At 38.5% G+C, this 17,721-nt stretch overlaps 1 protein-coding gene across 1 annotated transcript in view; it reads right to left on the bottom strand.

The window, feature by feature from the left end:
• The window catches only part of UBE2U (ubiquitin conjugating enzyme E2 U), a 169,010-nt gene that overhangs the window by 120,680 nt on the left and 30,609 nt on the right, over positions 1-17,721 (bottom strand). The window contains exon 5 of the mRNA XM_053693081.1: positions 6,719-6,816. Within this exon, the coding sequence (XP_053549056.1) occupies positions 6,719-6,816 (98 nt within the window). The remainder of the gene's footprint in view (positions 1-6,718; positions 6,817-17,721) is intronic.

The raw sequence follows: 17,721 nt of genomic DNA, 5'->3' as shown, positions 1-17,721 counted from the left end.
GCGGCAGATTAGGGGTTAATAAATATTATGTAGGTGTAGGCGGTATTAGGGGCAGCAGATTAGGGGTACATAGGGATAACGTAGGTGGCGGCGGTGTGCGGTCGGCAGATTAGGGGTTAACATTTTTTAATAGAGTGGCAGCGATGTGGGGGGGCCTCGGTTTAGGGGTACATAGGTAGTTTATGGGTGTTAGTGTACTTTAGAGCACAGTAGTTAAGAGCTTTATGAACCGGCGTTAGCCCAGAAAGCTCTTAACTACTGACTTTTTTCTGCGGCTGGAGTTTTGTCATTAAATTTCTAACGCTCACTTCAGCCACGACTCTAAATACCAGCGTTAGAAAGATCCCATTGAAAAGATAGGATACGCAAATGGCGTAGGGGGATCTGCGGTATGGAAAAGTCGCGGCTGCAAAGTGAGCGTTAGACCCTTTCCTGACTGACTCCAAATACCAGCGGTAGCCCAAAACCAGCGTTAGGAGCCTCTAACGCTGGTTTTGACGGCTACCGCGAAACTCTAAATCTAGCCGAATGTATTTTATATGTTTATTTAGTTAAATTGCCATTAAGCTTTGCTATGTATAGCTTGTGTATACTGCACTAACCCTCAAATTATTTTTCATATATGTATAAATGTTTTTTTCTTCATGTTGTTGCTAACGTTCTAATGTTACAATTGTTATGCTTTTTATTTGTTCTACTGTGTAATAGTCACTATAAGGAATATGCCTATTCTTCCACCTTCCAACTTAGACTCTTTGGGGAAGCAGGGATTTTTCCCTTTTGTGTAGGGGTTCACTAAAGCTTTCTTACTGCTTACTTCTAGAAAATAGAATTTAAACCTGGCCCTCCCAACAATTAATTTAATATCCCACAATGCGAGAGGCCTGAACTATGACATCAAAAGATGCACTGCATTAACCCATTGTAATAAACTCCAAGCAAAAGTTATATATTTACAAGAAACTCATTTCATAAAACCTCACATACCTAAGTACTGGTCCAGGGAATTCAAACAACATTTTCACTCTACTACTAATTAAAAAATAAAGGGGAGTGTTTATTTTGATACACTCATTACTACATTTCAATCACGTTAAAACTATATCAGATAAAGAGGGAAGATACCTATTGGTGTATGGCCAGATCTAGGGAAATGATATCTTATTTTGCAACATATATGCCCAAAACGAGAAACAAGACATATTCTTTCAAAACTTCTCCTACCTCCTAACAAACGGGTCACAAATGAGGATTATATTGGCTGATGATTTTAATATTGATTTGCAAGCATTAAAATAGACCCCAAATCCACATCCCACTAAAAAACAAGTCAGATTGAGAACAGTAGTGAATAAAATCTTTGAAATATGGTCCCCCTACGCTTTGATAGACTTGTGGAAAACACTTAATGGAGTTACAACTGAAACAACATATTTCTCTGCAGCCCATAACAGCTACTCCAAACTAAACTATATTATAATTAGCCAAATACTCAGACCAACTCTCCTTTCAGCTAACATACATACCTATACCTGGTTGGACCACTATATTACACAAATCCTACTAAAGGGAATACGGGACCCCAATAGAACACAATTGTGGACATATGACCCCTCTTGTCTTAGAGACCCACAGGTTAACAAAATCACAATCCAAGAAATGGGGGAATATTGGAAGATAAATCTAGTAATTACAACAAGTCTGATATCAGTCTGGGCAGCCCACAAAACGGTAATACGGGGTTTGCTAATAAAAGAAAAATCAAACTATAAAAACAAAACCAATTCAATCACTTCCCAATTATATACTGATATAGAGAACTTAGAAAAAACAACAACAAAAAGACATAATCTTCCACTATATTACATGAGCTCCAAGAGAAAAGGCACAGATTAAACACAATTTTCAATGAACAGTGATGCTAGCCCATAGATTGAAAACAAACTATTTCTTGTATGCCAACAAACCAGATAAATACTTGGTGAAAAGATTAGGGATAACTACACTGTGGTTTCTATACCAATCCTACGAAACCCTGATGGTCAGGACACATCTCACCCCCAAGAAATAGTTGATTCTTTTGCATCCTATTACAGTAATTTATATGATGGGAAAAAAGTAGAACGAAACTTGAAGACACTTAAACTTTTAGATAATTTTTTAGATAGAGCTGACTTGAGACAAATTTCAGAAGCTGACAACGACAGATTAAAATGCCAAAGTCACACATAATGAAGTCTCGCAGGCTATCAAAGACCTCAAGCCAGGAAAAGCCCCGGGACCAGATGGTCTACCCGGTGAATATTACAAACTCTTTGCTAGTTCCTTGATTCCTCACCTGACACAATTTGCTAATCATATTCTCGAAGGTCACCAACTACCTAAGGACCTTCTCCAGGCAAAAATCGTAGTGATTCCCAAACCAGGGAAAAACACAAAACAATGCTCAAGTTACAGGCCAATCTCTGTTATCAATCAGGACATTAAAATAGTAACTAAGATTTTATCTAACCGATTGAAACAAATTTTTATCAGATTTGATACACCCAGACCAGGTAGGGTTCATTAAAGATAGGGAAGCCCCAGGTAATTTAAGGAGAATGGTTTCAGTCATAGATTACCTCAGAGCTCATAGGGTGCCTTCTCTGCTATTATCATTGGATGCAGAGAAGGCATTCGACAGAGTGGACTGGAATTACATGACTTCAGTATTAGGTAAAATAAGACTTGACGGCCCTTTTATTTCAGCTATCAAAACACTATATTCATTACCCACAGCTCATGTCAGAGCAATTGGCCACCATTTAAAATCATTTAATATATTAAACGGAACCAGGCAGCGATACCCACTATCTCCCCTAGCAGAGACCAACCGTTAAGCTACTGATATCACAGGATTAGAAGTAGGTGGAATATCCCACAAAATGACATTGTTCGCAGACGACGTCTTACTGACTTTGACAAAACCATTGATATCTCTGCCCAACATATATGACTTCATACACACATTCTCAATTATCTCAGGATCTAAGATAAGTGTGAGGCCCTTGCATTAGATATCCCAAGACAAACGATTAAACTTATTGAGACTAATTTTGATTTTAGGTGGGCAAAAGATCACATAAAATATTTAGGTATCAAGCTGACATTTAATTACAACCAATTATACCAGGCAAACTACACCCTGATATTTAAAATAGGATATTTCCAAGTGGCAGAAACACAATTTTTCATGGTACTTGAGACTTTCTTCCATTAATCTCCTTCCTAGGTTATTGTGCCTGTTCAGAGTGCTGCCAATTAAAGTCAACAAATAACATTTAGAGTCACTTCATTCAGTGATACTTAGCTTTTTGAGGGGAAATAAACAAGCAAGAATCTCTCACCAAGTCTTTACCCGACATCGACAATTAGGAGGAGTGGGAGTATCAAATGTGTAGGATTACTACAACGTGGCCAGACTGGCTCAGAGATCTTTAATGGGCAGGAGGGGGTGTGATGTTGTTTGGCCCAAGCTAGAAACAGCCATGGGGGACTGATCTCACCGGAGGACCTCCTCTAGGACACTAGTAGATTAGAAGAGGGAATAGGTTCAGTCCTCATGTAGCAATATTATCAACACAACAATGGAATAAAGTTACAAAATCAGATAAACTATTACCAGAATTCTACAGGGTCATGCCCTCAGAATTCTTGATTGCGGGAGATAGCAAAATACTTCTAGACAAATGGGAAAACATGGGCCTTTATAGGATGGCTGATTTTCTACACAAAGGGATACCCCTAACCTTTACTCAACTACATCTACAGATCATGTTGGCCTTGTGCAAATATAATATACACTACAGAGGGGGTCAGATTACTGCCTTTGAAAGATATTGCAGTACCTCAAATAGATCTCATACATATACTTAGACATCCAAACAGCAAAAACCAACTATAAATCCCACATTGTGCCTAGGTGGGAGACCGATTTAGCAAAAGACATACCCAATGATGAGTGGAACAAGCTGGCATATGAATCTCGGTAGGGCCTTCTTAGTGCCGACCTAAGGGAAAATTCTATCAAATCAGTTTTTAGATGGTATCTCACCCCAACACGGATGGCACACTCAAAGAAAGCTCCCAACATTGTTACAGAGGATGCCAGACTAAAGGAATATATATACATATGTGGTGGGAATACCCTAAAGTTAAGGAATAGGACATCATACACACATTCTCAATTATCTCAGGATCTAACATAAATATAGATAAGTGTGAGGCCCTATCATAAGATATCTTGAGACAAACGATTAAACTTATTGAGACTAATTTTGATTTTAGGTGGGCTAAAGATCACATAAAATATTTAGGTATCAAGCTGACATCTAATTACAACAAATTATACCATGCAAACTACACCCCGCTATTTAAAACAATCAGAAAGGATATTTCCAAGTGGCAGAAACACAATTTTTCATGGTACGGGAGACTTTCTTCCATTATAATGTATATCCTTCCTAGGTTATTGTACCTGTTCAGAGTGCTGCCAATTAAAGTCAACAAACAAGATTTAGAGTCACTTCATTCAGTGATAGTTAGCTTTTTGAGGGGAAATAAACAAGCAAAAATCTCTCACCAAGTCCTTACCCGACACCGACAATTAGGAGGAGTGGGAGTACCAAATTGTTGGGATTACTACAATGGAGCCAGACTGGCTCCGAACTCTTTAATGGGCAGGAGGGGGTGTGATGTTGTTTGGCCCAAGCTAGAATCAGCCATGGGGGACTGATCTCATCGGAGGACCTCCTCTAGGACATTAGTAGATTAGAAGAGGGAAATAGGTTCAGTCCTCAGGCAGCAATATTATCATCACAACAATGGAATAAAGTTACAAAATCAGATAAACTATTACCAAAATTCTCCAGGGTCAGGCCCTCAAAAATCTTGATTCCGGGAGGTAGCAAAATACTTCTAGACAAATTGAAAAACAAGGGCCTTTATAGGGTGGCAGATTTTCTACACAAAGGGATACCCTTAACCTTTACTCAACTACATCTACAGATCATGTCGGCCTTGCACAAATATAATGCACACTACAGAGTAGGTCAGATTACTTCTTTGGAAAGATATTGCAGTACCTCAAATAGACCAAAACAAGTAATCTCATACATATACTTAGACATCCAAACAGCAAAAACCAACTATAAATCCCCCATTGTGCCTAGGTGGGAGACAGATTTAGCAAAAGACATACCCAATGATGAGTGGAACAAGCTGGCATATGAATCTTGGTAGGGCCTCCTTAGTGCTGAACTAAGGGAAAATTCTATCAAATCGGTTTATAGATGATCTCTCACCCCAACACAGATGGCACACTCGAACAAAGGAAGCTCCCAAAATTGTTACAGAGGAATCCACACTAAAGGAACTTATATACATATGTGGTGGGAATGCCCTAAAGTTAAGGAAATTTGGTTGAAAACTTCTGACTTACTAAGTAAATTACTAGCAGGAACAAATCTCAGTGACGGCCCCGCAAGCCCTACTAAATGCAAAGGATAGTAGGTACAACCCAAACATTAATTCTTTTTTAGAATTATCTTTACTATTGTCAGAACGAGTATAGCCAAACATTGGAAAATAGGGACACCAGAATAGTCAGAGGTTCTGACTAGAATTAGGAGTACTTATGCAATGTATGAAACAGCTGCACACAGAACACAGGTGACTCTCTCAATAAGGTCTGATTCTACTGGTCGCTCAAAGGTCATAATGTCTGAATTTCAAGGTAGTCATGGAAGATGAGAGGGGAAAGATTAATGGATCAATTTATCAAGCTCCGTATGGAGCTTGATGTCCCGTGTTTCCGGCGAACCCTGTGTTTCCCGCGAGTTATCAAGAAGTTATAAAGCAGCGGCCTAAAGACCTCTGCTCCATAACCTGGCTGCCTGCTCTGATGCGGTGGACAGAAATCAACCTGATCGATTACGATCGGGTTGATTGACACCCCCTGCTAGCGACCGATTGGCAGCGAATCTGTAGGGGGCGGCATTGCACCAGCAGTTCACAAGAACTGCTGGTGTAATGATAAATGCCGAGAGCGTATGCTGTCTGCATTTATCGATGTGCAGCGGACATGATAAGCTACATCGTAACATGTCCGTCCACTTGCACATTAGTAAATTGACCCCTATGAGTCAATGAGAAACATTAGAAGGGAAGAATTGTGGGAGAGCGTGTGTGCCCTTCCCTTTGGCGATGACAACTATATCCCTCTACAATTGTATTAACAAAATATTGTGTTAAGTGACTAACATTTTTTGTATTTTGTTTTTATTATGTTGGTTATACTTTGTAATTCACAAAAATGAGTCACAAAATGAAGTAAAAATAATTTTACTGGCATTGCCACGGGACTTTAAACAACATCTAGAGAAATGCGGACATTACTAGCCTGTATAATGCTGAAATGTCTTTGATTGCATCTTGAATACTATTCATTTTGATTTGTGCTCAATAAAATTATTTCAACTAAAATATAACTGTTGAATTTTTAGTTAATAAATAATTATAAGTGAAGAAAATTATAGCATTACATAACAATAATTAGAAGCTATATCTTGAATACTGTAATACATTTTTTAAAAAGCTGAACAACACATTAACAAATTAAAAGAACTATATTTTATTATAGTAAACCATTCTTATATAAATACTAAAAACAAGATCCTACCTGAATAGTTAATAATATACTGGTCATGGTAAAATGAGTGTTCCATCCTTCAGGGTTATCCAAAAAATCAATGCAAGGTCTTCCAGACATCGGATCCACTATATTAATAATGACAGATAAACATATTTATAACAAAGAAGAAAAATGTCTTTACGCATATGAGAGAAGCAATTTCCAGATCACTTTAGGGATTAGATTAATGCAATCAGTTATATGTTAATGGTTCTTTGTGAGAGACTCTGTTTATAAAACCTCATAACGTTATTTGAAATGATTTTAAAATAACTATCGCTGAAAAAATGTGTCTTGTGCAAAACAGACATTAGGGTCAGTTTATTAAAGCTTCAGCTATGAATATGCTGTAATTCCACATCAAATTAAAGGGACAGTTCACCCAAAAATGTTCTCCCCATTAAATTATTCCCAATGATCCATTTTGCCTGCTAGAATGTATTGAATTGGTTACAAGTAGCTCCTTTACTCCTATTTAAGCATTTAAAAAAGCTGATTTAGCCTGTGGTATAGCCACCTATACTGAACGTTTCTATACTGGAGTCTAGGCTATTGAATAGCCTAAGTAACCCCAGCCAGCAGAAGAAATTACACTCTCAGTGGAGGGCAGGATAATTAAGTAATAAAATGATAATTGTCCATTGTTCTCTCTAAGTATTGAGCTTTGATGTTCCAGACAAATATAAGATAAGGAAGCAAGTCTGTGTACACAAAGTGATAACATACTTAGATATGATATTACCTGAAGCTCAACCCATTGTGATAGGCTGTGGTTTAAAAGCACAAACCAGCTACTTCATGTACACAAATAAACCTGAACATGCAATTTCTCAAATATTTTATACTCTGCAGTTGGTATAACAAGTCATTAAAAATACATTAAATGGAAAAACAATTTTACAGTGTACTGCCCCTTTAAGCACAAAAATCAAATGCAGAAGTTAACAATGCATCAACATAGAAAAATGTAGGTCAATTCGCTGTATTATACGCTCCGGCGATATTAGTTTGATGCAAATCGATGCTTGCGTTATTTGAGCGTACTACTGGTAATCTGCCTGTACATACGACTCTATTCAACCAAGTTAAAATTTATTAAACATTCAACTGGTACGTTCATGTCTCGATTGACATAGTGAGCCTGATTTTCAATCTGCCACCTTTGAGCATGTGAATACCATAGGAATCAAAGGGAATCGCAGGGATGTTACTAGGCTATAAAAGGGTGTGTCTAGCAACACAGAAAGGTATAGTTAGGTACTGTTTGTCCTCTCATTTGTAATAAAAAAACATTAAATATCTATTTATCTATCTATATACAAAAGTAAATATATGTAAGATTTATTGTTTGTACTTGTATACAAATAGCTATTTCAAGAAAACAACAAATAACTAATATTTTATATTATATAGAGAACTGTTCTTATTCACAGACAAAAAATAAATGTTGTAAGTAAAATGGTGTACAGAGTAAAAACTGTATGACAACACAAGTCATGTGATGGTCATGTGATTAGGATCATATACAATTCTGGGTAGATTACTTGATATATAGTGAAATCCACGCCATCAATGCTTCCTATTTGTCAATAGTACGATGCTCTTTGTGCCTGACAGTCGTGAGTTTGACAGTTTTTTTTTATAAATAAAGACGTTGAATGGAGATTGGTGTCAGTGGTGTACAGGGAGTGTATTTAATAGAGTGCATGTGGTGAGGTTGAGGCATTGATAAATTGACCCCCTTGGCTTTTTAGTCCTTTCAGTCTTTTATCTAGATGTACCTAGAACACATCACACTAAGTTTTTATCAAATAATGTTTGAATGTTAATATGTTCCCACTAAATTTAATTATTGGGTAAATAAAATAATAGACAATCATCAAAATTAAACTTTTTCGATTCAGATAGAGCATACAATTAAAGGGACACTGAACCCAATTTTTTTCTTTCGTGATTCAGATAGAGCATGCAATTTTAAACAACTTTCAAATTTACTCCTATTATCAATTTTTCTTCGTTCTCTTGCTATCTTTATTTGAAAAAGAAGTCATCTAAGCTTTTTTTATTGGTTCAGGACTCTGGACAGCACTTTTTTATTGGTGGATGAATTTATCCACCAATCAGCAAGAACAACCCAGGTTGTTCACCAAAAATGGGCGGGCATCTAAACTTACATTCTTGCATTTCAAATAAATATACCAAGGGAATGAAGAAAATGTGATAATAGGAGTAAATTAGAAAGATTCTTAAAATGTCATGCTCGGAGTTCCGGGCGAGGAGCAATAGCAGAAGGTCACGCAAATGATTGCTCCCTGACTCCCAGTGAGCTGTTGGCAGAGAAAGCTTGTGCCGAAAACCTTGGACCTAAGGCGGCTCACCTAGCAGCAGCATTCTGCTACCGATACTCCAGCAGTGCCAGAACATCGCACAGAATGTTTGAAGGACTCTATACGCCCCTACCACCTCTGGGCTAGAGTAACACCTAATCAGAGACTTACCTCCCCCCTTGTTACCCACATATGGGGAAGGGGGCTGACAGCAATCTTATGGCGGATCCCTGATATCAATCTAGATACAATCTAGTTCCGAAGCCGATTAACCCTCTCTCTCCCAGAGCCATAGGAGTGAAGCACCTGGGTAAAATCAATCTGACTGTACGTCTCCCTCTGGATTAGACTCACATGCTGATACACTGCCTTGTACAGAGCGCCGCAAACTTGTGACACACCAGGCTTAAGTGAAAACACTGAAAGACTCCCTGTGCTGAAATACGGCTCGATACAAGCTACTTCTGAGCCGATATTAGAGAGCAGGAGTGGCGCCTTTGTCCCTTCCCTCCCACCGGTGTTGCGAGAGGGAGGGCCTACCTGCCGCGGCCTCCGGTGTGGCTGTGTCCTCTCGCTGCTTGGCGTGCACGGGAGTGGTGCGGTGCCCCTCTTCCTTTACTATTACTGCAGAAGAGGGGATCTATCTGACACGTATCGGCACTACTGTGTTTCTTACTTACCTGGTCTGCCTTTGCCTTGGATGGGATCTGCACCTGGCTGTTGAACTCACCACCTGGCGCTAAGCGGCTATCTGCCTGTGGATCGATAGGAGTGGCTCCGGGAACCGTGTTGGAAATCACGAGCGGTTTGTGCCTCTGCTTTGGAGCCTACACTAGGGACTAGGAGCGGTGCTCCGTCCCCTCCCTCCCACCGGTGTTGCGAGAGGGGGGGGGCCCTCCTGCCACGGCCCTCGGCACTGCTGCCTTTCTTTGCCTCGTATACGCTGGAACGGTGTTCCTTTCCTCCCCTCCCACCTGTGCTGCGAGAGGGGGGGTTTACTTGCCACGATTGCCGCATCCTCTCCTTGCCTGGTTCACCCTTGAGCTATCTGGTTGCTGAGGCAGGCCTGCTCTGTTTTCTACCTCCATCTCAAAGGTGCTGTAAGAGGAGCTCCTGGTACGCTCCTGAAACTGAAGGCTTTGAATCCTGGTTCTGATCGTCAGTAAAGTTTATTCATCGCCCTAAACTGGGCCAGGTACTGTTACCTTCTTTTTTTAAGGTCAAATGTGAACTGAGTACTCTGGGCCATATTAGGACTGGGCCGCAAGTCGAGTGTTAAAGTGGAAAACCAATTCTATCCCTCTCTGTCGACCCTGGGCTTTTTGGGAGTTATTAGAAAGTAACTCTTTCACTATACTTCAGGTGTGGTATCCTGGATTGTGGTTTTGCATACCTAAGACTCATAATATCACTCAGCTTCTTTGATACGGGGATGAAGATTGTTCTTTTGTATATATCTGGTTATTTAAAAATTGACTGTATGGTTAAATTGTTACCTCATCTAACTAAACTTCCTGGAGGCTGGGTATAACTCACTTAGAGAAGGGCTGGCATGCTGTGTTTATACTGTCACCAACGACATAATAGTTCTTAGTTGGTGTCGAATTTAAAGTATTAAAGGGGCATCATACTTATAGTTGTATTAAAAGGGCACTAGACTCACTGTCTCCCTCTTTTAGTTCAAAGGGAGTAAACAAATTTGCAAGCGTATTCATCATTCGATAGTCATCTCCCTGTCTCCACCATGACTGTCATCCGTCACTGATTCACTTTTGCTTGATTATATATACACATATATATATTTTTTTTTTTTTTTTTTTTTTTATTATCACCTCACTTCCATACCAATCCGCCCTTTCTCACTTTACCACAAGCACTAAGGCACTGATCCCACTTCTTTATAAGCACAGCCAATAATTCACTTTTTTTTTTTTTTTTTTTTTTTTTTTTTTCACATCACCTCATCCCTGTAATTATTAATCCTTCCCTTTTCACTTCTCTCCAACCACCAAGGCACGGTTCACAATCCTTCACCTTTGCACTTCCATTGCACCATCAGTCATGATGTTTAGACAAGGGAATAAAAAATAAAAGTCATTAAAAGTAAAACTTATAAAATACATAGACACTCTTAACCCCCCTTTAAATATTCGAAACTATTGTTGATACTACAGTGAATGCTCGGCAAATTGTATGGATAAATACTTAGAGTCATTTAAGATGACCTCAAAAAGTAAAACAAGTGATAGAAGGGCTAAACAAAACCCTGAAACACAAATTACGGCCCAACCACCCTCGCCAGGTATAAATGTGAACATGAGTGAAACTCATATCATAGTTCAACAAATCTCTTCACTGTTTCTACCAAAGATAGAAAGTCTCCAGAAAGGCGTAGATAATATCTCTGAGGAACTTAAACAGTTCTCAGTGAGAATGCTTGAAATAGAAGAAAGAGTCTCTGAGTTAGAGGATACATCCGTTACAAACGCAAAAAAAATGGAAGATTTGAATCTTCAAAATATTATATTACACCAGCGCCTAGGAGATCTTGAAAATAGATCCAGACGCAATAACCTGTGTTTGGTGGGTATACCAGAAACTATAAAGAATAATGAGCTTCTCACCTTTGTGGAAAACACTATCCCCACTCTATTAGGCTTAGAGTCTGCCCCTTTTAAACAAAGTGTGGAAAGAGCACATAGAATTGGACCTGAGAGGTCTGTGGAGAAAGGTAATTACCCTCGCCAAGTAATGGTTAGATTTCTACACTTTCAGACGAAATTAGTTATTCTAAGAGCGTCTTACGCCTGCTATAATGTATAATAATGCAAAAATCTCCCTATTTCAAGATTACTCGGTAGAAGTATCAAAACGCCGTAGGGAATTTTCACCAATATGTACTTCTCTTAACAAAGAGGGTCACAAGGCTTACTTGCTCTACCCAGCAAAATTGAAATTACTTACGTCAACGGGCCCCAAATTCTTCGATTCTCCTGGAGAGGTTACAGAATATCTTAGATCCATTGAAACCCCCCCTAGACGCTCACCCAATCAGGTCACGCAGAATGAATTAGGTTGATGAGAATACATTATTTTGAAAGATCAACCCTCACTAGAGAGGGATATATCCATGATCTGCCATAAAGAGTAAAATGGTTATAAGAGAAATGTTAATTTTAAAGTTTGATTTATGGTTATGGTTGATGATTAGGGATCTTACTGTAGATTGTAACAAATGTGCTCTGAAATGTTTCTGTAAAGAAGATGCACATCAGTCAGAAGTCAGTATAGTGATTTGGGCTTGTGTTTTTTTTTTTTTTTTATCTCTCCTCTCCCTTCTCCTGGACCCCCCCCCCCCCTTCCTCCTTCTTTCAATTACTAAAGATATATGATAATTAAATTTTGCTCATGGAACGTTGCAGGAATCAACTCACCGATAAAAAGAAAAGCAATCTTGACACACATGCGCAGACTTAATGTAGATGTAGCGATGTTACAGGAAACTCACCTCGATGATAAAGAGCACGAAAAACTAAGGAAGGACTGGGTAAGTGAGCTCCAATATGTATCATACACTAAGGCTAGTAGAGGTCTAGTAATTCTGTTTGGAAAAAGAAAATCAATTGTTATTCTACAAAAGATAACCGATCCAGAGGGTAGATATTTAATTGTCCAAGCTAAGATAGACACTCATATATACACCTTATGCAATATATATGCCCCTAATAAAAAAGATAAATCTTTCTGGCACAATCTTACTCAAAAAATGATGCCATTCTTGGGCACACATATGATCATGGGGGGTGATTTTAATCTAACCCCGAATCCATTGTGTGATAGGATGTCGGGTCTTCGAGGTTTTAAAGTGGGCAGCAGCTCGACAGGTAAATTCGAAAAAGCAGTCTTTGCTAGGCTTTGCTCAGACCTATTGGTTAGCGATATTTGGAGACTAAGACACCCTACAGATAGAGATTTTACGTGTGTATCAAAGGCATGGGCTTCAAGCTCACGCATAGACCTATTTTTAATATCGGATGCTTTGATTCCGAACGTACACTCGGACAAAATACATAACGTTTTTTTATCAGATCATGCACCGGTTGAATTTGCTCTTGCATACAATGGCCCAATATCAAATAGAAACACACTAAGATTCCCCGTGCATCTATATAGATCAGATGCCTTTCGTGAATTCCTATTGCACGCCTGGACAGACTTCATCACTGACAACAAAGAACATATCGCATCCCCAGAGTTGTTTTGGGAGACTGCTAAAACGGTGTTAACCGGCAACATAGTTTCATATATAGCACACATACGCCGAAAAGCACAAACAAGATTTACTATCTTGAGTAAAGAGGTAACACATACATATCAGAAGTTTTGTGAAACTAAATCTAGATCTCACTTTAACCTATACACAGAAGCTAAGATATCCTTAGATACCTTTGTAAAATGTCAAGCAGCTCAGGGACTTCTTAAAAGAAATGCCGCATATTTACGATATGGAAATAAGGCAGGTAAGCTTATGACCGCCTTAGTAAATAAAAGATCTACAAAAAAAAACATTGCTCTTATTTCTCATAGAGGGAAAACTCTCACAAAAACCCAGGATATCCTTACCTGCTTCGAAGATTACTATAAGCAATTATATACTAGACAGGTAGATAGTGATCAGACTAGCAAGGTACCGTTCTGGGAAAATGTTAGATTACCCCAATTAACACAAGAACAATTATCTAACTTAAATACTCCTATCACTATACAAGAAGTAAATAATACAATATCTTCTCTCGCACTGGGAAAAACTCCTGGGCCTGATGGCCTTCCAATTGAATTTTATAAGATTTTACAATCGCAGCTATCTGATTCTTTACTTAAACTGTTTAACACATACTTCATAGAAAAGGCCACTCCATCGGTATTTTTCTCATTAGCCAATATCACTCTTATTCCAAAAAAAAACAAAGATCATACAATGACCGAAGCATATCGGCCGATTTCACTTCTTAACTCAGATTACAAAATATACATGAAAATACTAGCTTCTAGGTTACAACCACTTTTACCAGTTATGTTACACGATGATCAGACGGGCTTTGTCACAGGCAGATCCTCGGTTGTGAATCTGCGTAGAGTGCTACATATAATTAATCACTATTGGGCTAGCAGAAATGAATCAGATACACTGGTCAAGGAGGCCTTCCTGCTATCCTTGGATGCAGAGAAGGCCTTCGATCGCGTGGAATGGCAACACCTTTTGAAGACCATGAGACTCTTTAACATACAGGGTCCTTTTTTTACAGGCTGTTGCCAATATCTACACAGCACCAAAGGCAAGAATAATGGCCAATGGTTTTTATTCAGGTGATATTCTCCTCCAAAGAGGAACCAGACAAGGCTGTCCACTCTCACCCCTCCTCTTTGATTTAGCACTTGAACCCTTGGCCCATAAACTACGTCAAACATATGAAGGAATCAACATTAAGGATTCCTATCACCACTTAGCACTCTATGCAGACGATATGTTACTTTTTGTAAATAATCCTGCAGAATCCATTCCCAAAATTCTCAATATTATAGAAGAGTTTGGCACCTTTTCAGGTTATAAAATAAACATATCAAAATCTGAAATATTATGGTTAAGAAAGTGGCCGCATAGTAAGACAACCTACCCTTTCAAAGAAGCCACCCCATTTTTAATCTATTTAGGTATCTCTCTCCATCAGAATCCCAACCTTATCTATCAGTTTAATATTACCAAACAATGCATACATAGTGCCCAGCAGCTTGATAGCTGGTAGTTGTTACCGCTATCCCTGTCAGGCCGTATTAACTTAATTAAAATGGTCATACTACCACGAATTTTATATACTCTATCTATGCTTCCTTTTACACTTCATAGAAAGGATCTCCTACTATTGAATCAAGCTATTAGACGTTTTCTCTGGAAAAATAAAAAATCACGTATAGCAGTGGGAAGACTCCGTCTTCCATACCTTGATGGTGGATTGGGTCTACCAGATTTTAGACTCTATAACTGGGCACTTCTTTTAAGACTGGTATTCGACTGGCAACTGAATACTGCACATTTCTACCACAAAGATTTGGAACAGGCCGCTCTGGGGGATATCAATATATCTTCCTTACCCTACATGCACAATACTAAACTCCCGCCAGTGGTTAGAAACAACATCTTATACAAGGATCCACTACGAGCTTGGAAACTAGCTCTTAAACATTTGAGTATCTTTCAACCTGATCCTAAATATATACCTTTAATAGGAAATCTGGACTTTCCTACAGGCACAGATTCTGCTCCATTTCGTGTATGGGAGAGTAAGGGGCTAAACATGGTTGGCTGTTTTTTGGATCAGTCTACTCACACTCTGAAATCTTTTCAGGAATTAAATGAACAATTTAACATACCTCATACTCACTTTGTTGCCTATTTACAGACAAGACACTACATTAATAATCTCAAAGACAAAAATAAAAACTTTTGGTCTCCGTCACCATTTGTACCCATACATACTGCATTCAAAGGTGGACGATACTCAATTACACTAATATACCAAATTTTATTGCGTAAAAATGTATCAGAATTTCAAGAATCTCTTTTAGACAAATGGAAGCTAAGGATTGGTAATATAACTACGTCACTTCTCAAATCAAGCCTAGACAAGACTAAAAAAGCTACTCTATCCTCACAACTGAGAGAGTCTCAGGTTCGCATGTTGAACCAAGACTACCTTACCCCTAAACGTATCTCATATTGGAAACCTTCGATTCTTAATCAGTGTGTTAAATGTGCAGCCTCTGCCCCAGACCTTTATCATTATTTCTATGATTGCCCTCGTATTAAGAACTTCTGGAGCAGATTACAATACTGGCTAGTAATAACCTTTAAGCTCAAACTCACTATTGGGCTAGAGACGATTTGCTTCTTAAATTGGGATACTAGTCTCAACAGGCTTTGTCCTATTCTATCTTTAATTTTTCTTCTAGCCAGGAACTGTGTTCTATCTCGGTGGATAGAGAGAAAAGGCCCTATGATAAAACACCTTATTCACAAACTGTGGATACATTTACTCACTGAGCAATACGATGCTCAATTGGACTCAAAACAACGCTCACTACAGTTTCTTAAAAAATGGGAATGCTACATAAAAACATTAGACACACCAAAACAAAAACAAATACTCTTCCCCTTTCTACAAACTGAGTACATGCTTAATGCCCACTTGAGAGGTGAATGGTCCTTGGTGTACAAGGATTGAGAGAGAATGGATCAGTGTCTATAGAACCTGCGGCGTGGGGGGGGGGAATGGGGGGCCGAGGAGAAGGAAATCTATATCACTATGCTTCTATGCTTCTGTTAATTTTTCTTTCTGGGTTTTGTTGTTTTTTTTTTTTTTCTCCTCTGTTTCATAGAGGATTCACTGATTAAGATAGCTAAATACACTAACCAATATCTAATACCTAGATAGGGCACAAGGGGAAGGGAACAGAGGGGGAAGGGTAAAGAGGGAACCTGGTTACTACTCCGAAGGTATTACTACCCAAGGAGAGGATATTTATAAAAAAAAAAAAAAAGGGGAATAAGGAAATTTATAAGAGGACTCAGGCAGCATAAGGATAAATGGGTTAATGTAAATAATCATAGATTCAAGCTTGTATTGACTAGTTATTGTATCACTTCTTAACTCAGTGAATGTGAAACTGAACAACTGTCGAAATGTCATTTTATTTGTCTTGTTCTTTATGTTCGTATCTTAAGACATGCTGTATACCGGAAACCTCTTTAATAAAAAAGGAATTTAAAAAAAAAAAAAATGTCATGCTCTATCTGAATCCCGAACAAAAAAATTTGGGTTCAGTGTCCCTTTAAAGGAAAAAACAAACACTTTTAAATTTGTTTCCATTAGTAAATGTATGTGCACACTGTCTGAGGCACCAACTCCTACTGAGCATGTGCAAGAGTTCACAGTATTTATGTACTCAAGTCTGTGATTTGATGATGGCTGTTACATGACACAGGAGACAGGGAAATAAAAGGAAACTTGGAAATCTTTAAGTATACTGTGTAACATTTAGAACCCTTAAAGGGATATGAAACACATGTTTACTTCTAATATCAAATTTGCTTTGTTCCCATTATATTCTGGGTTGAATAGATACCTAGGTAGCATCTGGAGCACAACATGACAGGAAATAGAGCTGCCCTCTAGTGCTCTTGCAAACGGATAACATTCTTGCAAAACTGCTGCCATATTGTGCTCCAGAAATGGGCCGGCTCCTGAGCATGCGCCCCTTCTTTTCAACAAAAGATACCAAGAAAACAAAGAAAAATATATAATAGAAGTAAATTAGACAGTTGTTTAAAATCACTGCTCTATCTGAATTATAAAAGAAAAAAATGGGTTTCATATCCTTTTAAGTTACAGAACAAATATAAAAAACTTTAGGAAAAATATAGATTAATGCAACTGTAAAAGCACACGACCCCCTCTCTGTGTTATGCGCTAAACTGTAGTGCACTATACAACGTCACAGATCTATACTAGTGCACCACTTCTCTCACAGATGGCAAGAACACTTAAGTTCCAAGATGGCGGTGCCCAGAGGAAAGATTCATAGCTTCACTAACTGACACATGTAATG

Source organism: Bombina bombina, chromosome 10, assembly GCF_027579735.1.
Source record: "Bombina bombina isolate aBomBom1 chromosome 10, aBomBom1.pri, whole genome shotgun sequence".
Lineage (NCBI taxonomy): Eukaryota > Metazoa > Chordata > Amphibia > Anura > Bombinatoridae > Bombina > Bombina bombina.
This window is presented reverse-complemented; position numbering and strand designations above follow the sequence as displayed.